This window comes from Ananas comosus, linkage group 2 (assembly GCF_001540865.1).
Source record: "Ananas comosus cultivar F153 linkage group 2, ASM154086v1, whole genome shotgun sequence".
NCBI classification, from domain to species: Eukaryota; Viridiplantae; Streptophyta; class Magnoliopsida; order Poales; family Bromeliaceae; genus Ananas; species Ananas comosus.
The window spans coordinates 16,307,442-16,334,426 of NC_033622.1; the positions used below are offsets into that span (position 1 = coordinate 16,307,442).

Here is a 26,985-nt window from a genome sequence, read left to right on the forward strand (position 1 = left end):
GGTTTATAATTTTTTATTAACAATATTTTATTTTATATAATTAAGATAAAATGTTCCAAATTTGCTGGTGGAATTCATAAAAAAAAAATATCATCAACATAGCTATTAATTATTACTATAATTTTTTTTAAAAAAAATTTATTTTGTCGCCATACAGATTAATTTTCTCTGAAACTTTAGGTTCCTTTCGTAATTTTGTTTAAATCTTAGGGTTAGTTTCGTAAACCGGGCCAACAAATTTCAATGATTCTATCCACGTCCTGGTCCCTTCTTCAATTTTCGTGAGGAAAGCTTCGGGAATGAATAAAAAGGGAATTTTAAAAAATTAAACAAAATTCCGAACCCTAGGACGGAGAGGATTCATCTTCCTCCCATTATTCCCTAGATTGATGTCGACAAAATTCCGAACCCTAGAACTTGTTGGGGTTGCGATTCGTCGGCTTGCAATAACCCTAGATTGATGTCGATTGTTGAGTCATCCGAGATCTGAAGCCCTTCAAACCCTAGTACGGTACGGATCCGGAAAATTTGCGATTTTTGGTTTTTTTTTTTGAAGAATTTTTTTATTCGAATTCGAACATATTCGGATCTGACATGCCTTGTTGTAATTTCTTTTGGAAAATTTAGCTACTGCAGTAGAAATGTTAGGATTATTCTTATTCGCATCTACTGTGTTATCTCCTTATAAAATCGGGGATATTTGTTGGTTATATAGTTTTTTTTTTAATAATAAAAGTTCGCTCTTTGGAAGGATATCATCACTTGTTACCTCGAGTTCCTAGTTTGCAAAATTTTATTTATTTATTTTTCTTTTATTCACTTTTTTTGTTAGGTGGGGGGTTGGGTGATTAAAGTACTAAAAATCCAAATGCTTTTGTATAATGATGTTTTTGCTTCTTCTGTTGATTAAATATGATGCTTTGAAAACATTTTTGTTGCTTTCTTAATTTGCCAATAGCTTCGCGGTTACTAAATTACTTATGCAGTGATAAATGCCACTGTATTGGGTAATAAGAATGTATTTAGCTATGCTACTTTTGTTCATTGTGGAAGCTTATGTTGGATGTCATAATACAATTTGGTATAACCACGATACGTAGGATAATTGGAATTTTATGATGTGTGAAAAATGAATCATTACTTGATTTTGTATTAAGGTTGATAATGTACAGTTTCTTGCAAACTTTCCACCTTATATGTAGTTGGTCGGAATTAGATCAAATTGTTTTTTGTGCACCATTTATTTGCACTTTTCGATAAAAATGAATTATCATGGTTCTTTCTCTCTAATACAAGTAGGCGGTGAAACAATGTGTTGCATTCTACCAATCCTTAATGGCGTATTGGAATTGCTTCCATTAGTTCAAATGAACTTAGATTTCTTTGGTTTCTGTTAAAAGGATCCTGCAACGTGTTCTGTTGTTGGCATTTGTACTCTCTGGAGAAGTCTTTTGGTTTCTGCTCTTGAAGGTTTAGTTTGTCAAGCGAATGTTTTCTTTTCATTGAATCTCAGTTGTTTAGGAATTTGTTGCCTTTGTATATGCTGACACTTTTTTTTTTGTGTGGTAGGAATAGTATTGGAGTCCATGTCTCAATACCAAAGAGACAATGCTGATGAAATGGCAGATGATTATGAAATGGGTGATGCAGAGGAGGACATGGATGAAGAATATCATGGTAGAGGGATGGGCTATTCAGATTCAGATGATGAAGAATATGGTGAATCAGTAAGATTTTTTCTGCAGTTAGCTTTCTTTTACGGGCTTATTTGTCCCTTTCTATTTGATTCTTTTCTGCATTTTATTGAAACAAAAATTGTGATAATTTGCAGATCAGTAAGGTAACTGATACTTCCTCAGCCCAAGCAAGAGAAGGTAGGGATATCCAAGGAATACCTTGGGATAGACTGAGTATCACAAGAGAGAAATACCGGCAAACAAGATTAGAACAATACAAAAATTACGAGAATGTACAAAACTCTGGAGAAGCATCAAAAAAGGCATGATATGTATACCAGGTCCAGGTTTTCTACATTTGTTTTCACTCTATATGTTTTACTGACTTGTTTATCTTGCATTAGGCTTGCAAATCTACAGAGAAAGGAGGCATGTTTTATGACTTCCAACGTAATACAAGATCTGTAAAATCTACCATCCTTCATTTTCAGGTGAACAGGCATTCTCACTTATGTGATATATGTGGTCACTTTCTAGAATGAGTAATCACTCAGGTTTATTTTATTATTGTGTTATTCCAAAATGGTTGCTTTATTAATCATGTTGAAGTTACTATATCGTGCATCAGGCTTATGCTGATTTCTTTGTAGATATTGTATCCGTGATATATTGAGAGCATAGTCTCTCTTATCTTCTGAGCTAAAACATGTTTTAATTCGTAAATTGTGGGATATTTTTTTATTGGGTCTTTGTGGCTGTGCTTCCTCCCCTAGTTGGCCTGCCTTCTGTCCACTAGCTGAAGAAAAGTTAAAGTGGAAAGAGAGAAAAAAGATTGAAAGGAGAAACTTCATTTAACAAATGCAGGAGTTTGCAAATAGCTTAATTTAGTTAATCAATTTGCTGTTTGTTTTTACGCTTCGTTTGCTGGTCATTGTGTTCCAGATTTCTAATCAACAATTTTTGTTACCCCTGCATTCTATGCTATTTTACAGTTGAGGAATTTAGTATGGGCTACATCGAAGCATGATGTATACCTTATGTCACACTATTCTGTGCTTCACTGGTCAGCGCTAACCTCTGAGAAGTATGAAGTAATGAATGTTCAAGGTCGTGTGGCTCCGTGTGAGGTACATGGTTCCTCTTCTTTTTATTTCTTGTTTGTATTTGCCTCTCTCTCTCAAGTGAAATTTGGACTTTATTTACTGGTCACTACCTTTAACTGCAGAAACACCCAGGGAGTCTGTTAGAAGGTTTTTTTCAAACTCAAGTTAGTACATTGGCGGTGAAGGATAAATTGCTTGTGGCAGGTGGTTTTCAAGGAGAACTAATTTGCAAAGTAAGAATTCCAGTTTTTGAACTAACTCTTTATGTGTTGTAAAATTTCATGGCCTATAAGACAGTACCGGAACTAAGTTGGAACTAACTAGACACACAGCCATACCTGTGTGCATAGTTAGGGGAGGATGAGGTGCACTCTATTTGAAGCCCACAAGAGCTAGTAGGTCCAAAAGTGAGGATGGCATATTTTGTTTAAAGACTTCAAGTTTGGAAGAGGATGGTTTTTTTTTTTTTTTTTTTTGTTGCATTTGAACCTTTTTTGTGCCCTTGAACTTATCTTGATTTAGTCTCGTTTGTATGAAGGCTTCAATTTACTTTCTGCTGGCTTTAGTTGGTTCTCTTTTGATGGAAGAACAGATTTATATAGTAAAGTTACCATTAAATTTGATTGCATTAGATTTTAGATATTTTAATCACTTTGCAATGAATTATGACAACTTGCAAAAGAAGTTTTCAGACAATTAAGGCATATTTCATTTGCATACCGCAATATCTGTTTTGGTGGTGTCAAAAGAAGTTTGGCGTAGTTGGTCCAGGTAAGTTTGGGTCTATTCATTTTGCTTTGAACCATGGCCTAAGCCACTCTGACGAAGTTACTACTTGAAACTGAGTTGAACATTGTTCGGCCCGTAGTATACATATTAGACATTGGTACACCCAGGTCCAGTCCGTGTTCGTTTTGGGCTGTAGTATTTTCTTCTGTGATGTTGGGGAAAACTTTAGCCTAGACTTTCTTTTGTGTTGGGGTATTCAAGTGTGGTATAGTGCCACCTTCGACAGTAATTTGACTTAGCTATATTAGCAGTGGGAAAGGTCAGATGTCCTGCTTGATATTTTTGTTCTTGTCACTTTATTTAATGTACATTTTAAAATTTGGCTGGATTTGCAGTATTTGGATCGAGAAGGTATAATCTTTTGTTGCCGAACAACATATGATGACAATGCTATCGCGAATGCAGTCGAGATATATGACAGTTCTAGGTATTTTTTTTTCTTTTTCTTAGATGTTGACTAGCTTTGCCTTTTATTTTATCTAAGTTAAATGGTGTGACCTGGAAATGAATTTCCAGTGGTTCTGTTCACTTCATGGCTTCAAATAATGACTGTGGAGTTCGAGATTTCGACATGGAGAGGTTTCAGCTGTGCAGGCATTTCCGTTTCCAATGGCCAGTAAATGTAAGCCCCTGTGTTCATTTTGGTCTTTGTGTTGTTTAATTGGTTATTTGTAAATACTCTCCTTGTAATGGATGGTGAGGAGTTTTAGCCCCCCCTTCTGATTTATTCGATTGTTCTTTTTGTTTTTTTCTTTTTCAATTTCAGTGGAAGCTTTCAAATTTTTTTTTATAACTTCCATATTTATGCCCAGTTATTAATGCCGCAATATATTTAGCCTCGCATAATTGATCCTTTGGATTGCTTCATTTCTTGTCATATATTGTTTAGAGGTTTATATCAAACAACAACCTCAGAAAAACGAATGAACCATGGAGGAGAGTTACTTCCATATACAGTGGTGCAGAATTATTAAAAAATGGATGTTGAGAACCTCTTCGAAATAAAATGAATAAGAAGAGAGAGTACTGTTCTCATGCTGGGATTTGTGGTTCTTATTGGAATGCCGTTCCAGTTATATCGTAGTTGTGTAAAACATGATTTGTTGATGGGCAATATGATTTTCTCCCTTACGCGTATCTTTTGTTCCTGATGCAGCATACATCCCTTAGTCCAGATGGAAAGCTTTTGGTCATTGTAGGTGACAACCCTGAAGGAATACTGGCCGATGCTCATACTGGAAAGGTAAAAAGAATACTTTTTTTATCCACCCCTTGTTTATCTTTCTTTTTTTTTTCCCTTGTGAGGGAGAGGGGTGGGGGGGAGCAGAAAAGAAACAGAAAACTTCTATTCCTGATCTTATGACTCAATTTGAAAGCTCAATCTGAGTGAGTTTACAAAAGCTTTTTCTTGTAGACCGTGCATGATTTGCGAGGCCACCTGGATTACTCCTTTGCATCAGCTTGGAATCCTGATGGCCGCACATTCGCCACCGGGAACCAGGACAAGACCTGCAGGGTTTGGGATGTCCGCAACCTCTCCCAATCTCTTGCTGTACTGCGAGGCAACCTGGGAGCCATACGTTCCATCCGGTTCACATCGGATGGTCAGTTCATGGCGATGGCAGAGCCCGCGGACTTTGTTCACATCTTCGACATAGGAAGTGGGTACAGTAAAAGACAAGAACTAGACTTCTTTGGCGAGATCTCCGGCATGTCATTTAGTCCTGATACAGAGGCGCTCTTTATTGGTGTCTGGGACCGAACCTACGGAAGTCTACTTGAATACAGCCGCATCAGGAATTACACATATCTCGATTCTCTTCTATGAAGGTGCTCGATTCTCTTCTACAAAGGTGCAAAGCCTAGATACCGGCACAAATGCTCGAAGAGTAGGGATTGAGTTGATAGTAGAAGTACGTATCGATTTTGTATCTTAATAATGCTTGTACTCTGCTGTTGTGTGTAAAGAAAATGTACAGATGACTGGAAACCACACCAAGGTAGCTCTTTCTTACTGTGCTAAGGACTTAACAGAGTTTCGATTGTAGTGACTGTGTTGTAATCTTTTCCTTAAAAGTACCTTCTAGCCTTCGCTAGTTCCGAAGAGATAAATTTCACATCTTTCAATCCTCTTTGGGCAAACAAATTTGATTGAGCTTGTTGAATAGCAGGGTAATACTTTTGTGTTTGTAGTTCGAGCTCATGTCTTGTAAGTAACTTCTTTTAGCCTTTTCTTTTTGTTTTTCCTTTTCTTTTTGCCTCATGTTGCTGCAGAACTCGACAGATTATCATATATACATTGTAGTTACAGCATAACTGAAAACTGTTAAAATTTCTGATAGTTTTCACCAGTTAATTTCTATTCCTTTTCAATACCGTTTAGCAATTTATCATTTTTTAGAAGACTTATAGCTTAGATTTGAAAAATCAATGCATATAAATAATATTTATGATAGGTTCAGATTAGAACAAATTTCTTCCTTAAGCAATCATTCATTGCCTCTCTCCATTACAGAGATAGGGAGATATTGGAAAAGATTTTAAAAAAATGTTTTAAATTATGAAAGGCAATTGATTTTTTTCTATAAAAAAATGTGATAGACATATAGAAATTTTATTAAGTTTGTTAGTAATTTTATCAATATTAACAGTTTCAAAATACTTTTAAAAGATATCTCTAAAAAAAAAAAAACTTTTAAAAGATAAAACAAATAACTAAAAATATTTGTCACTTAGAATACCTAGAATAATTCAAATAAAAAAAAAAGAAATTAAGAAAGAGTCAATCAGAGAAATTAAAGTTAAGGCCCGAAGATAAAGTTTAAAACATTTTTTTATATATATATCTTAACAAAGTAAAAAAAAAAAAGGAGAGAATTTATTTATTATTATTTGTTTAAACATCCATCCATCAATAACAATGATCTAAAATTTTTGGGTAAACTTCAAATACTATTGCTGTAGTTTCACACTTTCTCACTTTAGTGTCCTGTGGTTTAAGGTGTATCAAGTTAGTGCCCTATGGTTTCATTTTTATCTTTTCGTCAGCTTCTTCATCAATATTTCATTAAATTATATACAAAAAACTTCAAATATCCCACCTAGATTTTATCGAATATTTATTTTAGCATCCTATAGTCTTAACTTTGTCACTGATTAAATAAAAAAAAAATTAATGAAATAGATAATAAAAAAATAAAAATGAAACCATAGAATACAAATTTGATATACTTTAAACCAAAAGGTACTAAAGTGAAAAAGTGTGAAACCACAGGGGTAGCATTTGAAGTTTTTTTTAAAATATTTGATCCTAAAAAGGAAATAAGAAAAATAAAAGGAGGAGAATTTGGATATACATTAATAAAATCTTAGAGAATCTTTTTTTTAAGTAATCCTGGGCCTCCTAGTTAAAAAAAAAACCGGTTTCGCTCCTAAATATACTAACAAAAACTCCCCCCAACGCGTCCTGTAACGCACCAAAAGGGAAGTAAGAGTTATTGAGAATATATGGAAAGAACAGATTCTCCAAATCTCTCCATACGGACTATTTGCGTGGACCGGGTGCACGAACTCATCTCGTGCACCGCACTGCAGAACCCTGCTCCGCATCCATCGACAGCCCCGTTGCATGGTGCACGGGATGACGTTGTGGACCGGGTGCGGAGAAGGTTTCGAGAATGTTGCAAGTTTCCCTATTGGGATCTCCCAATTTAATCAGCTCATCTATATGCTCTCTCTCTCTCCCCTTCCCCCCTCTCTCTCTACCACTACTCCTGACCCTATTTCTGTTTCCTTTTCTTGTTCTCTATATACACTTCTGTACTATACAATTCAACACTCTTATACTCTGCTATTTACACAGGGTTCTTAGGCTCTTCTTCCTTTCTCTCTACACACTACACACGTAACAGTTTTAGGGTTTAATCAATCTCGTGAAAGAGGAGATTTTCTGAGCTGAATTAGTCCTCATCATCATCATCTGCGTTTCTATTACTTTCGTCCAATATGAGCTCAATTACTAGGTAATTCTAATTAACCTTACTATTATCTCTTCTTCTTCTTTTTTTGTTTCTAGATGTAACTTCGATGTTGTATTGTTTAGGTTTTTGTGTAGATCATCTTAATGAAGATCTGATATTAATTGTATCCTTCTGTATATGCATTGCAGCTGATCAACACTTTGCGCCTTGTATGTGGCTGCGACTGCAGTTACTGGTGGTGGCTGTGCTGCGCATTATGTGTGTTTATCAAATCGGTCGGTGATATGTAGATAGATCTACGGAAGAGCTCTGCGATCAGTAACTGAAGTATCAGGTGATACAGTTTTATGTATTGTGCGGTATTTGTTTGCCGCTGAGGAGGGGAGAAGGGAGCTGCTGAGAATCAGGAGTGAGCTTCAATATAATTTCTGAGCTTTCCTTTTCTTTGTTTTAATCTGAGATTTTTGCTTTGTTTCTATTTAATTTCTTTTTCTTCTTTCCTAAGCTTTAGGGTTTTTTAATTTTTTTTTTTAAAAAGGTTCATGATATTAATGAGATTGTTGTCTCTTCAGATCCGTACCTACGTTATGGCTCTTTTACATTGTTAAGGTGTTTGCTTCTTAGCTCGTTTTTTCCTTTTTCCTTTAGGGTGCAATAGAACTAATTAATAAACAATAAAATTATTTATTTCGAAGTTCAGATTTCAATTTTTTTTCTTTTTGTAACCTTATTTAATTAGATTTTCTTCTTGTTTCTACTGCAGTTCATCAGAGATTGGTTGGCCTCTTTATATACTATTTCAGAGATGAACCCTCGTCGTCAAAATGAGCCTGCACTATTCAAATCTTCTAATAAGAAAGTGGCCGTGGCGCGCGAAAAGAACGAAGGAGAAAAATCGGATGATACGAACTTCGAAAGAGCTTCTAATGTTGAAAATGATGATATGGGCGCATACAATAATACTTCCCAACATTATCTCGGTGTAGATAATTCTCATCTCTCCTTGCAAAACAAAGAGAATCTCAACAATGAGGCCCTCGCTGACGAGTTCAAGAGCAACCTAAATGCGAATCATAAGGAGGTCCCCACGTGTGTGGAGTGTGGGCGGACATTCCCTTCGGTGAAGGCGATGCATGGCCACCTGAGAAGCCATCCTAATAGGGGCTACAAAGGAGCAGTCCCGCCGCCGAACATGGCAAAGAAGCAACTAGTACAACCTAGCAGCACATCGGCTCCTCAAGTGGAAATTCCTGCCTCGAAGCGCCCGGTTCGACCGCGAAGAGATCCAAATCGAATTATTGATCCGACCACCGAAGCAATTAATGCAGCTTTTATGTTAGTTTATCTCAGCATAGAAACAAGTAAGCAAAGTGCTAGTCCATCTCATGAAAATGAAACTTATAGATCACCTAAGAGGAAAAGGGAGAGCATAGAAGACGACTTTAGAGTTATCCATGATAAGGAAGAGACCGCAAACGAGGGTTCTGAAGGTGATGATCATTTTGGTGGTCATCAAATAGACTGTGATTATGACGGAGAATACATCGAAGAATCGCACTTACAACCATTATCTAATTTGATAGAAAAAAGGAAGAAGAAGGCTAAGAAATCAGCTGGGTCTTATCCGTGTGGCGTCTGCAATAAAATTTTTCCTACTCATCAAGCATTAGGCGGTCATATGGCAAGTCACAACAAAGGCAAGAACATCATGGATGAAGCATTTACGGCAAATGAAGCAAATGAAGTTGAACTAAGCCATGTTGAGAAGCTGACAGTCGAGACGGCTTCGAAGGGACCGAATTTAGGGATACATAAGTGTAAAAAGTGTGGCCAAATATTCGCATCGGGACAAGCTCTCGGCGGGCACCAAAGGAAGCATTATCCTTTACCAGATCACAGCCAGAAGGAATGTAATGTTTCACTCAATCAAGATCGAAAGAAAAGCAATGTTGCACCCGATCATGGTTGGAAGAAAAGATTACCAAATAACAGTCAGAAGGAAAGTAATGATGTGTCTGATGATCGTCGGAAGGAATGCAATGATGTGCCCGATCATGGTCAGGAGAAAAGCAATGTTATGTTCAACATCGACCTCAACAAATCTGTAGATTTCAATCAGGACCTACCTTCATGATTTGAAAGCATAGAAGAGTTTTAGAGGTAAAGAACAGGGAGAACTTTTTTGCAATATTTATGTTTTTTAGTTTTTGTATGCATTCATTATGTTATAGTTTACTCAAGGCGAGATTTCATTTAGATTCTATTAATCAAAAAGTGTCTTTTTATTTTACTATTTCTAATACAATATTTAGGTTACTATAAATCTGTACTCTTGATATGTTTTTGCATCTCGTTCTTTGACATAATGCGGATTGTTTTCGAATCAGTGAACAAGCTTTTAAATTTATCAATATATTAAATAGCCGATATCGCAGTACTTGAGTGAATTATTACAATCTAACCATCTTTTTTTTTATTAATTTAATTGTTCAACTACTCGATCAATTTCATATTTTCGATAAGATTCAAACAGATAATTCAAACTTGGATAGTAACTCCAACTCAAGTCCGTGAACAATGTTAGGTAGTTTTTTATTTGTTTGCACCTTCTTTTTATTTTTTGATGAACAATGTTTTTTTTAATTTGTTCGCATCTCCTTTTTATTTCGATCAATTAATGAAAAGCCCCCCTAGCTAGGAGAAGGAGATATCTCTGGCAGTTTAGTAGGTAAAAAAAACATTCTGCATACTAATTGACCAAAGTGGTCATCCGAAAGGACGGAATTATCAGCTTTCCAACAGGTAGACCAACCAGATTGCCCGACATGCAGAAATTTTGTGCTGCGAGCAAAAGCTGCAAGAGATTTGCTCCCGTACGCCGGTGTTCACCCGAGACGGCGGCAGAGGGTCAGGCCATCGGCGATGGAGAGGTGGCTGATCTCGACGCGGGGGTCGGCAGCGACGGTGCTGTTGAACGCCCTCGTGATCTCGCTGAGCATCCGGTCGGGCTCCGAAAGCGGCGCGTCCGGCGGCGCCGCCACCGTCCCGCCCCACAGCGTGTTGTCGTAGGCGATGACGCCCCCGACCCTCACCAGCTCAACCAGCCGCTCGTGGTAGTTGAGGTAGTTGCTCTTGTCAGCGTCCACGAACGCGAAGTCCAGCGTCCCCTTGTTCTTCTCCTGTTGCATATATGGCGCTCTCTTGTTAAGCATGCATTTAGTCAAACACATAGAAAGCAACAAGCAAAAAGGGGGAACTGCAGTGGTGTTCCGCACATCGGCGAGTAATTGGTCCAGCAGGGGCAGTGCGGGGCCCTCGCGGAAGTCGATCTTGTGGGCGACTCCGGCCTTGTGGATGACGGGGAGGCCGAGCTCGTAACTCTCCCTGTTGGTGTCCAGTGCCAGAATCTACCAGCACAACCGCCGCACTCTCAAAATCTTGCATTAATTCAGGTCCCTAATCTATCTATCTTTCTCATACATTATTTGAATTGAAGAGCAAAATTGCAAAACCTTGCCGTCGTGGGGAAGGGCGAGGGCGGTGGCGAGGAGGGAGTAGCCGGTGAAGACGCCGACCTCGATGGTGTTCTTGGCGTTCAGGATCTTCAGCAGCATCCCGAGGAACTGAACCTCGTCCGGCGCCGACGCCATCACGCCCCTGGCACCAGCAGCCCCCGCGGAACCACCCCCAAACCCAAAAAGGAACAAAATTAAAATACAAAAATTTATAAAAAATAAAAAACATTTAATCAAATAAACGGTGCTGATCGACCTATCGTTCATCTTATTACCGAGGGTGGGCGGCGGAGATGCGGCGGAGCTCGCGCAGGCACTCGGGCTCGCGAGGGTCGACGGAGGTCTCCAGTATGTACTACATATACATAATAATTAATACATATATATACGTATCATCATATATTCATATTACTTACTGCTATATAGTACGATATATCTCTCTGAAACAAATTATATAGCATCTCGAAGAAACATTAATTGAGGGCTTTTCAGTCGCTTTTCTCTACCAGAAAAAGAAAGAAAGAAAGAAAGAGAGAGGATACGTGGTAGAGGGATTCGCTCTTGAGGAGGGTCTTAGCATGGATTGTGCTGCTACTGCTGCTGCTTCCGCCTCCTCCCTTTTGCTCTTCTTCTCCCTTCGTGCTCGTCGCCATTGCTCACTTCTCTCTCTGTTTCCTTGGGTGGAATACAATGAGTGGTCGGATGCTATTCGGCCAGCAAAAATGCTTTTGCTTTCCTTATTATTATTTAATGGTAATTAATTAATATTGAACAGGTATGTGACGCATTTACACTGTATTATTAATAATTAACTAATTATATATATTTTTTAAAATAATATAATAAAAATATTATTTTAATAATTATAATAGAATAAGTGAATATAGGAAAAATAATTTGATAGATTAAGAATGTAATTGATTACATTTTAGATTTTTTTTCATCGATCTATATTGAGATGTTGAAATTAGAGTACATAAGATTGCTTCTCCATTTTGAGGGTCCACGGGGTTTATTCTACAAATTGTCCACGTTAATATTAGAATTAAAACTTTCAATTTTAAATCTCAATACTTTTTTTTTTTACCGACTGTCTTTAGAACAAGTGGCAAAAGACTTGATGGTTGGTATCCGAGACTCAGGTTCGAATCCTAGTTGATTCACATTTCCAGCTAAGTTTATTTCTAAATGAAATGAACGAAGCAAGTAGCGTGCTATCTATTTCTCAAAAAAATCTCAATACTTTTTCTTTTTTCTTTGTTTATGGACGGAAAAAAATGCTCGAGGGGTAGGGATAGAGTTGATAGTAGAAGTACGTATCGATTTTGTATCTTAATAATGGTTGTGCTCAGCTGATGTGTGCAAATTAAGAAAATGTACAGATGACTGGAAACCATGCCAATTAGGTAGGATCTTTCTTACCGTGCTAAGGACTTTCCAGAGTTTCGCTTGTAGCGATTGTCTTGTAATCTTTTTCTTAAAAGAATCTTCTAGCCTTCGCTAGTTTCGTAAAGATAAATTTCACATTTTTCAATCATTTTTGGGCTAACAAATTTGATTGAGCTACCAACTGTCCCTAGAGCAAGTGGCAAAGGACTTGATGGTTAGTATCCGAAACCCAAGTTCGAATCTTAGTTGATTCATATTTCCAGTTAAATTTATTTCTAAATGAAATAAACGAAGCAGATAGCGTGTTACCTATCTCTCAAAAAAAAANCTATAGTCTTTTTTTTTTTTCTTTTTTTTTTGGTCTTGCGCATATATAAGATGTGTTGTTGTATAATTCTTCAGATTGTTATATATACATTGTAGTTACAGCATAACAAAAAACAACCAGTTAATATCTATTCCTTTTCAATATCATAAATATTATTTATATGAATTGAATTTTCAAATCTAAGCTATGAATAACAAAAAACAACCAGTTAATATCTATTCCTTTTCAATATCATTAATTTAGCAATTTATCCTTTTTTTTTTAATTATTCATAGCTTAGATTTGAAAATTCAATTCATATAAATAATATTTATGATAGGTTCAGATTAGAACAAATTTCTTCCTTAAGCAATCATTCATCGCCTCTCTCCATATAGAGATTAAGGGATAACATTCGAAGATTTTTTGAAAAGATTTAAAAGAAATGTCTTAAATTATGAAAGGTAATTAATTTTTTTTTTTCTAAAAAAAGAGTGATAGACATATATAATATTTGAAACTACTTCGTACTAACTTACATCTATAGGAAAATTTTATTAAATTTGTTAATAAGTTTATCAATATTAACAGTTTCAAAATACTTTTCAAAGATTAAACAAATAATTAAAAATATTTGTAACTTGAATACCTAGAATAATTCAAATAAAAAAATAAAATTAAGAAATAGTCAATCAGAGAAATTAAAGTTAAGGCGCCTAAAGATTTTTTTAAAACATATCTTAACAAAAAAAAAATAAAAGAAAGATAATTTATTATTATTTGTTTGAATAACCATCGATAATAATGATCTAAAATATTTGATCCTAAATAGGAAATAAGAAAGATAAAAGAAGGAGAATTTGGTTAGACATAAATAAAATCTTAGAGAGTAAGTAATTAAAAAAAAATCGGTTTCTCCCCTAACAAAAAACTAACAAATACTCCCCCCACGGTGCCCTGTAACGCACCAAAAGGAAGTTAAAGAGTTATTGAGATTTGAGAATATATATGGAAAAAACAGATTCTCCAAATCTCTTTCTACGAACTATTTCGTGAACGCGGTGCACCGCCGCATCTCGTGCACCGCACTGTAGAACCCTGCTCCGCATCTTAAGGTAGTTCCTCGTACGATCTCCACCGACCATCGCCAACAGCGTTGCATGGTGCACGGAATGACGTACTTCGTGGACTGCAAATGTTTAGGGAGTGTTGCAAGTTTTTCCAGTGCGATCTCCAAACTTAATCCGCTCATCTTCATACTCTCTCTCCCTCTCTCTCTCTACCACCACTCACTTTTTTTGGTGTTCTCTCTCTTTCTCTACCCTCCACTCTCAATCTCTCTTCTACATGCATAGAACGGGATTTAGGGTTCTTAGACTCTTCTTCCTTTCTCTCTCTCTACACACATACATTATAGGGCCGGTTTAATCAATCTCGTAAAAGAAGAGATTTTCTGAGCTGAATTAGTCGTCGTCGTCATCATCATCTGCGTTTCTATTACTTTCGTCCAATATGAGCTCAATTACTAGGTAATTCTAATTAACCCTTACTATTATCTTTTTTTTTTCCTTCTTTTTTTTTTTTTCTAGATGTAACTTTGATGTTGTATTGTTTAGGTTTTCGTGTAGATCATCTTAAGGAAGATCTGATATTAATTCTATCCTTCTCTATATACATTGCAGTTGATCAACACTTTGCGCCTCATACGTAGCTGCGACTGCAGTTGCTGGTGGTGGCTGTGCTGCGCATTATGCGTGTTTATCAAATCGGTTGGTGATATGTAGATAGATCTACGGAAGAGCTCTACGATCGGTAACTGAAGTATCAGGTGATATAGATTTATGTATTATGCAGTTTTTTTTTTTTTTTTTTTTTTTTTTAGAGAGATAGGTAGCATGCTACTCGTTTCGTTTATTTTATTTAGAAATAAACTTAGTTAGAAATGCGAATCAACTAGGATTCGAACTTGGAATCTCGAGTACCAACCACCAAATCTTTTGCCCTTTGCCACTTGTGTGGTATTTAATTTGTTTGCCGCTGAGAACGAGGGAAGAAGGGACCTGCTGAGAATCAGGTGTGAGTTTCAATTTAATTTTTGAGCTTTCCTTTTCTTTATTTTTCTTCTTTCCTAAGCTTTAGGGTTTTTTTTTTTTTTTTTTAAAAAAGGTTCATGATATTAATGAGATCGTTGTCTCTTCAGATCCGTACCTACGTTATGGCTATTTTACATTGTTAATTAAGTTGTTTGCTTCTTAGCTCGTTTTTTCCTTAGGGTGCATTAGAACTAATTAATTAATAAACAATAAAATTATTTGTTTCAAAGTTCAGATTTCAATTTTTTACTTTTTTTTTCTTTTCTTTTTATAAGCTTAATTAGATTTTCTTCTTGTTTCTACTGCAGCTCATCATATATAATTACTATAATCAGAGATTAATTAGTTGGCCTTTTATATACTATTTCAGAGATGAACCCTCATCGTCAATATGAGCCTGCACCATTCAAATCTTCTAATAAGAAGGTGGCGGCGGCATGCGAAAAGAAAAAAAGTGTGCTAAATTTCACAAATACAAAAAACCAGAAAGGAGAAAAATCGCATGATCCGAACTTCGAAAGAGCTTCTAATGTTGAAAATGATGATATGGGCGTATACAACAATACTTCCCAATACCATCTTGGTGTAGATAATTCTCATCCCTCCTTGCAAAACGAAGAAAATCCCACCAATGAGTCCCTAGCCGACGAGTCCGAGAGCTACCTAAATGCGAATCATAAGGAGGTCCACACATGTCCAGAGTGTCGGCGGACCTTCCCTTCGGTGAAGGCGATGCATGGCCACCTGAGAACCCATCCTAATAAGGGTTACAAAGGAGCGGTCCCCCCGCCGAACATAGCAAAGAAGCAATTAGTACAACCTAGCAGCACATCAGCTCCTCAAATAGAAATTCCCGTCTCGCAGCAACCTATCACTATAAAAATAGATCATACATCGATCCCGATGAGAGATTCCAATCGACTTATTGATCTGACCGCAGAAGCAACGAGTGTGGCTCTTAGCCTAGTGTATATGAGCATAGAAACAAGTAAACAGACAGCAAATCCATCTCGTGAAAAAAAAACCAATAGATCACCTAAGAGGAAAAGAGAGAACATGGAAAACGATTTTAGAGTTATCAAGGATAAGGAAGAGACCGCAGAACAATTGAGGAATGGAGAGAGTCATGAAGGTGAGGATCATTCTGGTGATCATCAAATAGACGGAGATGATGACAAAGAATATATCAAGGAATCGCACTTACAACCATCGTCTAGCTTGATAGAAAAGAAGAAAAAGAAGATTAAGAAATTAGCCGGGCCTTATCCTTGTAGTGTTTGCGATAAATTTTTCTCTACTCATCAAGCATTAGGCGGTCATATGGCAAGTCACAATAAGAGCAAGAACATCATGGATGAAGTGTTTACTGAAAATGAAGCAAATAAAGCTGAACAGAGCCACGTTGCGAAGCCGATGGTCGAGACGGTTTCGAAGGGATCGGATTTAGGGATACATAAGTGTAAAAAGTGCGACCAAATATTTACATCGGGACAAGCCCTCGGTGGGCACCAAAGGAAGCATAATCCTTTACCAGATCATAGTCGGAAGGAAAACAATATTGCACTCTATCAAGATCAGAAGGAAAGTAATGTCGCCCCCGAGCACAGTCGAAAGGAAAGCTTGCCAGATCATAACCAGAAGGAAAGCAATGTTGCGTTCAATCACTTTCATAAGGAAAACAATATTGCGCCCGATCACGGTCGAAAGAAAATCTCACCAGGTCATAGTCAGAAGCAAAACAATGATGTGTCCGATGATCATCGGAAGGAAAGCAATGCTATGCCTGATCATAGTCGAACGTAATGTTATGCACTGCATCGACCTCAACAAATCTGTAAATTTTGATTAGGATCTACCTTCATGATCGAAAAGTGTAGAAGAGTTTTAGAGGTAAGTCAAAGGAGAGTTTTTTCACTATTTATGTTTTCTAGTTTTTGTATGCATTCATTATATTATAGTAACCGCATTTTGTGCGTTGACTTAAGTTATATCTCGTTTAGATTGTTCATGAGATTAATTGAGAAGTGTCTTAGTTTTTCTGTTGGCTATCTCTGATACAGTATTTAGTTTATAAAAATAAACAAACTTTACGGTTGTCTTAAAAATATTTTTTTGATTAATTATACCTGTATTCTAATCTGTTTTTATATCTCATTCTTGACATTATGGGATTTTTTTTTCCAACTAGTGAACAGAATTAAAAATTTTTAAATATCTTAAATAGCAAATATCACATTACTGAAGTGAATTATTACAATCTAATAATCCCCTTTTTTATTATTAATCTAATTATTTGATCAGATTTATATATATCTTCGACGAGGTCTACAAAAATAATTCAAACTTAAATAGTAACTACAACTCAAGTTCCTGAACAATGAACAATGTTAGGTAGCGTCATATCCACTCATGACTTAGATTACATTCCCACATCCTTGACATACTCAATTGTACTAGAAGAAGACATTCTTTTTTTCAAATACTTATTATTTGTTTGTACCTCCATTTTATTTCGATCAATGAAAACCACCGTAGACGAAGAAGATAACTCATGCAAATGTAAAAAAATTCTGCACGCTAATTGACCAAAGTGGCCATCCAAAAAGAGGGAAATATCTGGCTTTCCAACAGATGGACCAATCAGATTGCCGGAAGTGCAGAAAGTTTGTACTCGGAGCAAAAAAAAAAAAAAAAAAAGCTGCAAGAGACTTGCTCCCATACGTGGGTGTTCACCCGAGACGGCGGCAGAGGGTCAGGCCGTCGGCGATGGAGAGGTGGCTGATCTCGACGCGGGGGTCGGCAGCAATGACGCTGTTGAACGCCCTCATGATCTCGCTGATCATCCGGTCGCGCTCCGACAGCGGCGCGTCCGGCGGCGCTGCCACCGTCCCCTCCCACAGCGTGTTGTCGTAGGCGATGACGCCCCCGACCCTCACCAGCTCAACCAGCCGCTCGTGGTAGTTGAGGTAGTTGCTCTTGTCGGCGTCCACAAACGCAAAGTCCAGCGTCCCCTTGTTCTTCTCCTGTTGCATATATGGCACTCTCTTATTAAGCATGCATTTAGTCAAACACATAGAAAGCAACAAGCAAAAAGGGGGAACTGCAGTGGTGTTCCGCACATCGGCGAGTAATTGGTCCAGGACGGGCAGTGCGGGGCCCTCGCGGAAGTCGATCTTGTGGGCGACTCCGGCCTTGTGGATGACGGGGAGGCCCAGCTCGTAACTCTCCCTGTTGGTGTCCAGTGCCAGAATCTACCAGCACAACCGCCGCACTCTCAAAATCTTGCATTAATTCAGGTCCCTAATCTATCTATCTTTCTCATACATTATTTGAATTGAAGAGTAAAATTGCAAAACCTTGCCGTCGTGGGGAAGGGCGAGGGCGGTGGCGAGGAGGGAGTAGCCGGTGAAGACGCCGAGCTCGATTGTGTTCTTGGCGTTCAAGATCTTCAGCAGCATCCCGAAGAACTGAACCTCGTCCGGCGCCGACGTCATTATGTTCCTGTCACCAGCAGCCCCCCCACAAAGGGGAAAAAAAAAACATTTAAAATTTGAAAAATAAATTAAAAAATAAAAACAAACAAACGGCGCTGATCGATCTATTACCGAGGGTGGGCGGCGGAGATGCGGCGGAGCTCGCGCAGGCACTCGGGCTCGCGAGGGTCGACGGAGGTCTCCAGTATGTACTACATATACATAATAGATATGCGTATCATCATGCTACTTACTGCTAGTACGATATATCTCTCTGAAAACAATTATATAGCATCTCGAAGAGACATTAGAGCTTTTCAGTCGCTTTTCTCTACCAGAAAAAGAAAGAAAGAAAGAGAGAGGATACGTGGTAGAGGGATTCGCTCTTGAGGAGGGTCTTAGCATGGATTGTGCTGCTACTGCTGCTGCTTCCGCCTCCTCCCTTTTGCTCATCTTCTCCGTTCGTGCTTGTCGCCATTGCTCACTTCTCCTCTCTCTCTCTCTCTCTCTCTCTCTCTCTTTCCTCTTTCCTCTTTCCTGGGTTGGGATATAATGAAGTGTTTTGAGTTGCGTGCTCTTCTTCTATTGGGTTGGAGGCCACTCGGCCAGCTAGGTGTTTCCCTCATCATTTATTTAAAAGTAATGATGATCAGATAAGACACAACCACTTGGCACACCACTTGAGGTTCATGATTCAGATCTCGAGATTGGAGACGATGAGATCGCTTTCCCAATTTGATGGTTGACCGGAATTACTCTACAAATTGTCCCCAGCAATACTCGAATTTAAACTTCAAATTTTTAAACTTCGACACCTTTTATCTTTTTATTTTCTTACCAGCAAAATCTTAAAAATTACTCATACTGCAAACGCTCCTCCATAAAACCACACTTGTATACAAGAATAAACTTCGAATACCATCCCTATAATTTTGCACTTTCTGATCACTTTAGTATTCTGTAATTTAACGTGTTATAATCTCATTTTTATCTTTTCGTCAACTTCTCTGTTAATATTTTATTAAATTATATAAAAAGACTTCAAATACCCTATCGAAATTTATCGAATATTTATTTTAGTACATTTTAATTTTAACTTTGCCACCGATTTAACAAAAATAATTAGTAAAATTAATAATAAAAAAATAAAATAAAATTACAGAATACTAAATTGAAATATTTTAAATTACAGAATACTAAAATAAGAAAGTATGAAACTATAAATATAGTGTTTAAAGTTATCCCTCTATATATATATAAATATGAGGATCAGCAATCAAGTCATTTTCACATATCATATCGGCTCAAATCCAACCAAGGGCATCAAATTAAAGAAACCGACAAAATCCCCGCAAGCCTTTGATTAGTCAACATAAAAAGACCTAAAAAAGGAACTTTGAAAAGCCCCGCAAGCCTTTGATTAGTCAACTGTATGTCTCGTTCGTTACCCATCAAACATCAAAATTACCGACATATGTTTTCTCCATGAAAACTACGGACAGAGAAGGGTTAAAAGCGCAAAACGACAGCTCCTGAGATACAAAGGCAAATTCAGAAGTCACCTAAATAGCAATTCAATTCCCAACAGCAATACAACAAATACGACCAAATTGCCTCAAAATAAGATGCATATCAGCGAACCAATTAAGCTCCATCTGGCTGAATGAAGGGGTTGGCGATCTCATCGGTTCCCTCGGTTGGCGATACAAGCATGACTGCAGTTCCCCTACAAACCTGCAACAAACCTATGAAGATAAAGCAAAACACCCAAAATTTTCTGAAATAGTTTATTATTATTATTATTATTATTACTATGGAAAGCAAAATAAGGGGAAGAAGAAAAGTAACAGCGATAAGAAAACGTACTATAAGACCAAGACGCCTAGTCTGATCAGTAGTCTTCAGAGGATCATCAGGATCTGTGCAATAGAATAACAGAGATAAAAGTTCTGAGCTTAAAAACACGATGTTGTTGCTGTCCTAGCAGTATTTAGCAAGAAAAAAAAAAAAGAGAAGAGAATTCTCTAGTAGACATCAAAAGACATCTAAAAGCAAACTTAGGCATGTACAGCTAAATTACTGGGGAGCTCAGATTGTTAATTAAAATCAATCTGACCAGCAAAATTCTGCAACAATCGAAGTTGCATTAAGACACTATAAAATATACTAAAGTGGAAAATGGACAAATAAGTCTATAAATGTGAAACTTGACCCAAGATCGTTTATTCCGGGATTAATTTTGTTCTTATGGTAGCAACCAACAACTTAAGATACTATGTAATACTTAAATCCCACATTGATACAAACTATTGCTGTCCTCGAAAGGATGAAAGAAATAAAAGTAGCAACAGTATATCTTCTTCTAACTAACAACCAAATTGGATTTACATTCTTATACCTCTTAGAAATTCTATTGCTTCATCGAGTACCAAATTGAGTAGCTGATCGTACCCTTTTAGAGTCCCTGTGACTGCAAGAAGAAGAAAACACCAGATTATTTGTACTGGATACCGAAATATGTCAACCAGGAGATTTTATGAAAAAGCAGCATCCTTTATTTCGGGATCATCTTAATGACCCTTCTCACTAAATTTTAGTTACGGTGCAATCTAGTCTCAAAAATGAATGCAAGTTCAAGCCAACATATTCAATAGAAAAGGCAGCTATACATGATCAAACAACAGATAAAAGTAATAATAACAAAGGTCAGATGGTGTTCAGGTGGGGAGAAGAAAGTTGAGGGGAAAGCTGATCAAACCAATTTAATTCAGGTTCAACTCATTTTATCTCATTAAGTGGTTCCATTTCGATTCATGCTTTCTAAAAAACTGGTCAAGCCAAATTAATTCAACTCCTTTCTACATAAAACCCTACAAACAAACAGTTGGTTTTATAAGAATTAAAACTGCAAACTGATTTTTGGTTAATTATTAAAACTTCAAACCTTAGAATGGTATATTATCTGGGTACGATCAGAAGCAAAAAAATGAAAAATTGCTTCAAGAGTGGCAAAGTGATGAGAAAATGAAAGATGCACAAAATTGCAGCTAATATGTTTTTTGAATACACGTTATAATCCAATTTAAGACCTTGTCTTCCCCCAGTTAGCTTGACCTGGACACCCTTGTCTACAAACTTCGCCAGATCGAGAACTGTTTCCTTTCGTCCCGACTGAAATAAATAGCGAAACATGTTGGGTCAGAAAGGGAGTATTAATGTGAACATCGAATGTGAAAACTACAAGAAAGAGAAAAAGAAAAAAAAAAATGCAAGCTCGAACCAATTTCCACTGAGATATCCAGAAGCTAAAGAATCATTTGCCGCAAGACATGGGAACAGACAGTCCAAGAAATTTTTAGTGAGATGATACATCGTCTTCCCCGTACTCTTTCCGTATCAACTATTCTATCTACAAACCTCATTCCGGCTGTTCCTCAGCATATGAATACACCGGAGATGCCGTAACAATTAAAATTTATCTTGATTTTAATCTGTCTAAAAGTACCATTGTTGTATAACTAACCTCGAGCCAAACAAGGGAGCTTCTATTAGTTGAATCTTTTGATCGTGTTCTTGTTTAATTGTTCTCGCAATTTAAAACAACATGCCAGGGCACGATGCTTTAACGACACAACAAGCCTTAACTTAAACAATCAAAAACTAACGGGCAGCGAGCAATCACGCTTTCTGTTTTAGGGTTTCGTCTTAATTTTTCTTCATTTTTAACTATATTTTCGAGTGAATTAGTTAGATTAGGGTTCTACTCGAATTAGGGGTTTTGGATGTAACTCTCATGCAGGATAAATGAGGACATAAATTCATCAAAATCGCGCAAAAAGTAATGTAACAACCCCAAATAGTTGATTCTGGATTTATCATCCTTTATTTTGTCATTTTATTCCGATCAACAGCGTACGATCATTCTTTTTTTACCTCAACATTTACTACTTTTAAAGTTAAAGCATTCACCAGTAGAAACAAGAAATTATTGAACAAGTATAAAAAAATCAGGAGAAAAAAAAAATCAGCTTACCATCTTAAGGGTGATCTCTTCTACTTCACTTTGAAAATCGATCGAAACAACACAGCAGAAGAAAAAGAGAGAGAGAGGGACGAGGGAGGGAGAAGGAGAAAGAGAAGGAGAAGGGGCGAGGGCAAATATGTGCGGCTGCGTTTGAGTTCGATGCGAAATGGTCCATCCAAACCGGATGAATCTATGAACGGGTCGGGTTCGAGCTCGAACCCGGAATTAATTCTCGTGATGGTATTGAGGCTTTGGGCTTAAATGTGGGCCGCACCGTACGAATTGGAACTAGGCCTATTTGGTCACCCTCGGCCCGGATTCGGGGCCCACATGTTGTAATATTGATATTTTTAGCCTAGTAGTTTGATCATCAGATTTGATATTTGGTGTTTCTTAATATTTTTATATATACAGTGGTAATTTACGTTTTGCATCCAAAATTAGATTGAATAAGATGAAAGAAAATAGCAAAATCGAAGGGACATGGACGTTTTAGTGACTCAGAGGCGTTGAGCGCGAGATGAGTTTAATAGAGTATAGTGGAATTTGTTTATAATCCAAAGTTTCAATGGGTATCAAAGATCATAAAATCATAATCTTATGTTATGTTTTTTAAGAAGTCATGAAGAAGCTTATGATGCTGCTGCGTACAATGTATAGATTAAACAGATGCTACATCAAGTAGGGCGCAGTTTCAAATTAAAGATATAACCTGAACCAACCTATTTTGTCTTCTGTGAGAACCGTGCTTAAGTAGGGACCAAAAGTGCATTAAAAAAAAAAAAAAAAAAAAAAAAACTATTACTGGGTCTATGAATAGGTCGATTTAATGAGAGTAAAATAACAAAATAAAATAAATTTATCTACATAAAGACAACATATTTGGTTCCATCATTCACAATTACGATGCTTCATCATATAATTCATGCAAGATCTATCTCTCTACATAATTAGTTTGGTTCAATCACTTTTTGCTCATTTTATCTCGCTTACTATCAAATAAGGTTGATTTTTACCAAGAAATAAGGTCTAACCGTGCGCGTGGGTAAACAATTTTGCAGGGATATATGCATAAAAGCCCCCCAAAAAAAAAAAAAAAAAATTGTAGTTGAAGAAAAACTTGTAATTACAACGCTATTACACACTAACAGCCCCTTGAAAATCTACTTTGATGGGCTCATGTAGCAATTCCACCTTGGAAATCTCTTCTCCATCTCCTTCCTCAGAAACCTCTTCAATCTCTCTAAGGATGAACTCCTCCTCAACGGTTAGTTGCTTCATTGCTTGCTCAAATTGAGCTACCAATTCAGGGTCGAAAATCGTGTGATCATCATCCCCTATATCTCCAATTTTTGTTTCCGACGCGACAAAATCGCCAAACTTAGGTGTGACATAAGAACCAGGAGAGAACACTTGCCCCCCTTGTAGAAGCCATTCTCTCAAACTACCACTTTTGTTAAACTCAAATGTTGTAACTTTGAGAGCACTAAGCTCTTTGGCCATAGCTTTTCTCTTGGATACTTTAGCTTGTAGCTCATTACTTTGTTTACCGCTACTCGTTTCACTTTTCTTCTCCTCCTTTTTCTCCACAATTTGTTCATAGGAACTAGAATCAATCTCCTTTGCTTCTTCTGGTAAGTCACTTCCCGCCACCATTGCGTCGTAGTCCTCGACTGTTCGGAAACTTCGAGCTCTTCCAGCAACTTCTGCATTACTATCTTTGCTATGCATGGTTTCTTGTTCTTGTTCTTGTTCTTGTTTTTGCTCTTCCTCGCAGTTTTCTTCCTCTAAACCGGCCAACAACTCCCAAGTATTGATGGTCTCGATCTTCGAAGGCTCGAGCGGCGGACTATTTACAATAGAATTATCTGCTTTCTCGTCGAGGTCCGGTTCGGGTTTGTCGGAGAAAGGTGTTGTTGCTTTGATGCTTTTAGTTGCTGAATTTTGGTTGCGGAGAAGAGCAAGGAATTGGTCTCCACTGCTCCTGGAGTTTGAGGTGAGGACTTCTTCGAAAACATTCCTCTTTTGAAAGCTTTGATTCAGCTTCTCGCGCAAGCTCCCGGATTTCACGAGTGTCTTGGAAGAGACACAACCCATTTTCTGATGCTGCATCAAAAGAAAGAAGAGTAAATAAAAATCTGCACTTTTCTAGGGAGCAGGGATCATCAAGCAAAATTCAAGTCCTCATCTCTCCAAGCATGAACATAGAGTTAATTAATGCCCAATTAGTTAAAGAGATGTTATTAGAGGAACAAAGGGAAGCAAAATTGTAGGATATGGATCTAATAAACCGTATTATGATTCATAGAACACTAGTAATTAAAATCCATACTTAGAACATCAGAGCCTTGTTAAAGTGAAAGATGAATCAATACATATATACAATGAAACCAAAGTAGCAACAAATTAATGTAACAGCTAAAATAGATTTGAACAAAAAGTTTAAAATTACTCGCCCAGTGAAAAGATTCATCAAATGTTGCTTCAGCAGCTTCGCCTTCTCCTGGCACCTGCAGCTGAAGCACCACCCCTCACCACCCTCTGAGTGTGTTGTTCATGTATAGAAAAAGCAAAATAATTAATTACTAGATGTTCATCTACTACCCAGATAACTAAAATTTAATAATACCTTAGCAATATTTAAAGATACACTATATGATAATGGGTTTCTCAGGTTAAGAAACTCCAAGTACAAGGGGACCAGAGATCGAGTCAACCATGCCTTAATTGATTCAACCAATACCTTTCTGATTAGGTGAGCTCACCTGCCAAGTTTGAATCTTTGAACTTCCTATAAAACCTATTAGTTAGCAGATTCACATTGATTTTGAGAGAATTTCAAGCTTCTAAATTTCGTAAGGGGCCAAGTTCTTGTTAGTCCGTCTCAGAAAAAGTCAGTAGTTTTTGGCTGGAACAGAAAAACAAACATGTACTTAAGTCACAAGTTAAATAATTCTAGGGGGTTGGGATTGTGTCGAAAACTTCGTGTTACAATTGTTTGATCCAAGTCTTTCTCGGTCTAAACGTAGTGGTCTTGGTCAATGATGAGAAATTGAAATTGATTTTAGTGTAAATATAAAAATAGCTCGATGACTTATTCAACTTAATTCTGAATTGAAAACTAAAGATCTCGTCAAGGAAATTTGAAGTCACATTTTAGATAAAAAGATTGACAATTCCACCCAAAAAATAACTCTTTGGAGAATGGAGTGCTTATCTTGCCAAAAAATGATTTGTTTACTACGAAAAGCAATAATTAGGAGCTTGACAAGCAAATTTTTCCTACAATATTCACCTGTAATAGGATTTTGTGCTGCGGAAAACCTTCTATTTTTACTATAAATGGTTAGAAATTAATGTTTTCGTGGATTTAGTTGCTAATATTTCTTCGGTAGTTATACTCAAAAAATAATCATCGAAGAAACTCTAGTAAGGCGAAATAAACCAAAATGTATATTAATACCAGAAATGATATTTCCATACAAACATCTTTTCTCTGCAGTTCATTTCTTCCAATCGTATCTCTTTCAACATTTACTATTATTTTCATAATTATATTGTGTGTACGATACACGTAAAATTTTATATAATTTTTTTCATTAAAACTAGTCATTCATCAATGAATCACATCTTCGAACGATTGTAATAAATCACTCTTATAATCAATATGGATGTGATAGCCTAAATTATTTTTTGATTTTTGTATAGTGTTTACGTTGGATCTACTTCAATTATCCTTATAATTTGTAAAATAAGTTTTTAGCTTAAATGGTAAAAGAACTTAGTAGTTGGTACTCATGTTCCAAATTCGAAATTTAGTTGTTTCAGATCTAAAGTTAAGTTTATTTTTTAAAAAATTTAAAAAAGTAGTGACGAAAAAAAAAAAAAAAAATCCTGGTGGTAGTGTGGTAATTTCGTGCTAGACGAGGGGCAATTGACAACTGAAGAGCTGCACAAATTAATGAGATGTAGGCATCGGCGGAAAAAGGTGAAAATGTCGCGTGATTCATCAAAAACTTAAAAAAGTCGACGCCGTAACGGGAGGTGCACTTGGTAGCTTCTGATCCGATCCTCACCGTCCAAACGGATCTGGGCCGTTCGCGTTGACGATGGAGCGGCGACAACTACGCCGCTCAGATCTCGTGTCGGGCTCTTCCATGATTCCATCTCCCCTTCAAAATTTCTGCACAAGGCTCCAGAAATAAATAAATAAATCAATCAAATAATATCTTTTAGATAGTCAAAATGACCATATAATATCTTTTAAATATCTAAGCATATTTCTTATTACATATTTCTTATTTAGTAATTACTGTATTATTATATTCATCAACCATATTTCTCGAATAGAGTTTACGCATGTACAAGTTCGCAGAAGAGGGTTTCCAACTTGGCCACGCTTTTCACGCGTGCATCAAGCTGTTTGAAGGATCATTAATAAGCATTTATGAAGATTGATGAAGAATGACTAGATGCAACCAGAATACTTGAAGGGTGCGTTTGGTTCGCGTTATCTTTTAAAGATTCCTAGTAATCCAATGGGAATAAAAAAATATGACGGTGTTTGGTTAAACGCACTAAATAATCTAGTTGGTAATATTGGATTCACTCCGGAATAAGATTCACCCCAAAGTAC

At 36.9% G+C, this 26,985-nt stretch overlaps 7 protein-coding genes across 14 annotated transcripts; 3 read left to right on the forward strand and 4 right to left on the reverse strand.

Moving 5' to 3' along the window:
- LOC109706514 (uncharacterized WD repeat-containing protein C2A9.03) lies at positions 258–5,766 on the forward strand. 6 transcript variants are annotated; one of them, XM_020227391.1, is made up of 10 exons: positions 258–511; positions 1,567–1,727; positions 1,832–1,999; positions 2,081–2,167; positions 2,669–2,803; positions 2,902–3,012; positions 3,904–3,995; positions 4,085–4,190; positions 4,725–4,811; positions 4,983–5,766. In XM_020227391.1, exons 2-10 carry the CDS (start codon positions 1,587–1,589, stop codon positions 5,394–5,396), a joined length of 1,341 nt encoding a protein of 446 aa, XP_020082980.1. In that variant the 5' UTR covers positions 258–511; positions 1,567–1,586; the 3' UTR covers positions 5,397–5,766. The 6 variants fall into 6 exon arrangements, with proteins under 6 accessions (XP_020082980.1, XP_020082983.1, XP_020082979.1 ...); XM_020227394.1 differs by having other exon boundaries at positions 1,567–1,719; XM_020227390.1 differs by having other exon boundaries at positions 1,570–1,727.
- On the forward strand, positions 7,507–9,788 carry LOC109706792 (zinc finger protein ZAT3-like). The gene is made up of 3 exons (XM_020227786.1): positions 7,507–7,590; positions 7,737–7,957; positions 8,312–9,788. Exon 3 carries the CDS (start codon positions 8,354–8,356, stop codon positions 9,680–9,682), a length of 1,329 nt encoding a protein of 442 aa, XP_020083375.1. The 5' UTR covers positions 7,507–7,590; positions 7,737–7,957; positions 8,312–8,353; the 3' UTR covers positions 9,683–9,788.
- Positions 10,114–11,786, reverse strand: LOC109703956 (caffeoyl-CoA O-methyltransferase 5-like). Of its 2 annotated transcripts, XM_020224708.1 has the most exons (5): positions 11,606–11,784; positions 11,339–11,418; positions 11,061–11,205; positions 10,824–10,955; positions 10,114–10,727 (listed from the first exon to the last, which is right to left on the reverse strand). In XM_020224708.1, the coding sequence occupies exons 1-5, from the start codon at positions 11,714–11,716 to the stop codon at positions 10,434–10,436; spliced, it is 762 nt and encodes a 253-aa protein (XP_020080297.1). In that variant the 5' UTR covers positions 11,717–11,784; the 3' UTR covers positions 10,114–10,433. The 2 variants fall into 2 exon arrangements, with proteins under 2 accessions (XP_020080297.1, XP_020080304.1); XM_020224715.1 differs by lacking the exon at positions 10,824–10,955 and having other exon boundaries at positions 11,606–11,786.
- On the forward strand, positions 15,244–16,782 carry LOC109703944 (zinc finger protein ZAT9-like). The gene has a single exon (XM_020224689.1). The coding sequence runs from the start codon at positions 15,399–15,401 to the stop codon at positions 16,653–16,655; it is 1,257 nt and encodes a 418-aa protein (XP_020080278.1). The 5' UTR covers positions 15,244–15,398; the 3' UTR covers positions 16,656–16,782.
- Positions 17,179–19,319, reverse strand: LOC109703969 (caffeoyl-CoA O-methyltransferase 1-like). Of its 2 annotated transcripts, XM_020224725.1 has the most exons (5): positions 18,693–19,314; positions 18,458–18,537; positions 18,209–18,353; positions 17,972–18,103; positions 17,179–17,875 (listed from the first exon to the last, which is right to left on the reverse strand). In XM_020224725.1, exons 1-5 carry the CDS (start codon positions 18,801–18,803, stop codon positions 17,582–17,584), a joined length of 762 nt encoding a protein of 253 aa, XP_020080314.1. In that variant the 5' UTR covers positions 18,804–19,314; the 3' UTR covers positions 17,179–17,581. The 2 variants fall into 2 exon arrangements, with proteins under 2 accessions (XP_020080314.1, XP_020080316.1); XM_020224727.1 differs by lacking the exon at positions 17,972–18,103 and having other exon boundaries at positions 18,693–19,319.
- On the reverse strand, positions 19,704–22,530 carry LOC109703980 (sm-like protein LSM7). Its single transcript, XM_020224732.1, has 5 exons — positions 22,359–22,530; positions 21,415–21,496; positions 20,724–20,795; positions 20,192–20,244; positions 19,704–20,059 (listed from the first exon to the last, which is right to left on the reverse strand). Exons 1-5 carry the CDS (start codon positions 22,359–22,361, stop codon positions 19,970–19,972), a joined length of 300 nt encoding a protein of 99 aa, XP_020080321.1. The 5' UTR covers positions 22,362–22,530; the 3' UTR covers positions 19,704–19,969.
- LOC109703949 lies at positions 23,437–24,939 on the reverse strand. The gene is made up of 2 exons (XM_020224698.1): positions 24,806–24,939; positions 23,437–24,455 (listed from the first exon to the last, which is right to left on the reverse strand). The coding sequence occupies exon 2, from the start codon at positions 24,444–24,446 to the stop codon at positions 23,487–23,489; it is 960 nt and encodes a 319-aa protein (XP_020080287.1). The 5' UTR covers positions 24,447–24,455; positions 24,806–24,939; the 3' UTR covers positions 23,437–23,486.

Excerpts from the sequence above, each read along its gene's own strand:
- LOC109703949 (XM_020224698.1), bottom strand. The coding sequence starts at position 24,446 with ATGGGTTGTGTCTCTTCCAAGACACTCGTGAAATCCGGGAGCTTGCGC.
- LOC109703980 (XM_020224732.1), bottom strand. Across the intron at positions 20,796-21,414 it reads GCTAACTGGGGGAAGACAAG|TCACAGGGACTCTAAAAGGG; the intron begins GTCTTAAATTGG and ends TTCTTCTTGCAG. Across the intron at positions 20,245-20,723 it reads AGCAATAGAATTTCTAAGAG|ATCCTGATGATCCTCTGAAG; the intron begins GTATAAGAATGT and ends TCTATTGCACAG.
- LOC109703969 (XM_020224725.1), bottom strand. The coding sequence starts at position 18,803 with ATGGCGACAAGCACGAACGGAGAAGATGAGCAAAAGGGAGGAGGCGGA. Across the intron at positions 18,354-18,457 it reads ATCTCCGCCGCCCACCCTCG|GAACATAATGACGTCGGCGC; the intron begins GTAATAGATCGA and ends TGCTGGTGACAG. Across the intron at positions 17,876-17,971 it reads TGGACCAATTACTCGCCGAT|GAGAAGAACAAGGGGACGCT; the intron begins GTGCGGAACACC and ends TATATGCAACAG.
- LOC109706792 (XM_020227786.1), top strand. The coding sequence starts at position 8,354 with ATGAACCCTCGTCGTCAAAATGAGCCTGCACTATTCAAATCTTCTAAT.
- LOC109703956 (XM_020224708.1), bottom strand. The coding sequence starts at position 11,716 with ATGGCGACGAGCACGAAGGGAGAAGAAGAGCAAAAGGGAGGAGGCGGA. Across the intron at positions 11,419-11,605 it reads AGAGCGAATCCCTCTACCAC|TACATACTGGAGACCTCCGT; the intron begins GTATCCTCTCTC and ends ATGTATATGTAG. Across the intron at positions 11,206-11,338 it reads ATCTCCGCCGCCCACCCTCG|GGGCGTGATGGCGTCGGCGC; the intron begins GTAATAAGATGA and ends TGCTGGTGCCAG.
- LOC109706514 (XM_020227391.1), top strand. The coding sequence starts at position 1,587 with ATGTCTCAATACCAAAGAGACAATGCTGATGAAATGGCAGATGATTAT. Across the intron at positions 2,000-2,080 it reads CTGGAGAAGCATCAAAAAAG|GCTTGCAAATCTACAGAGAA; the intron begins GCATGATATGTA and ends ATCTTGCATTAG. Across the intron at positions 3,013-3,903 it reads AAGGAGAACTAATTTGCAAA|TATTTGGATCGAGAAGGTAT; the intron begins GTAAGAATTCCA and ends CTGGATTTGCAG.
- LOC109703944 (XM_020224689.1), top strand. The coding sequence starts at position 15,399 with ATGGGCGTATACAACAATACTTCCCAATACCATCTTGGTGTAGATAAT.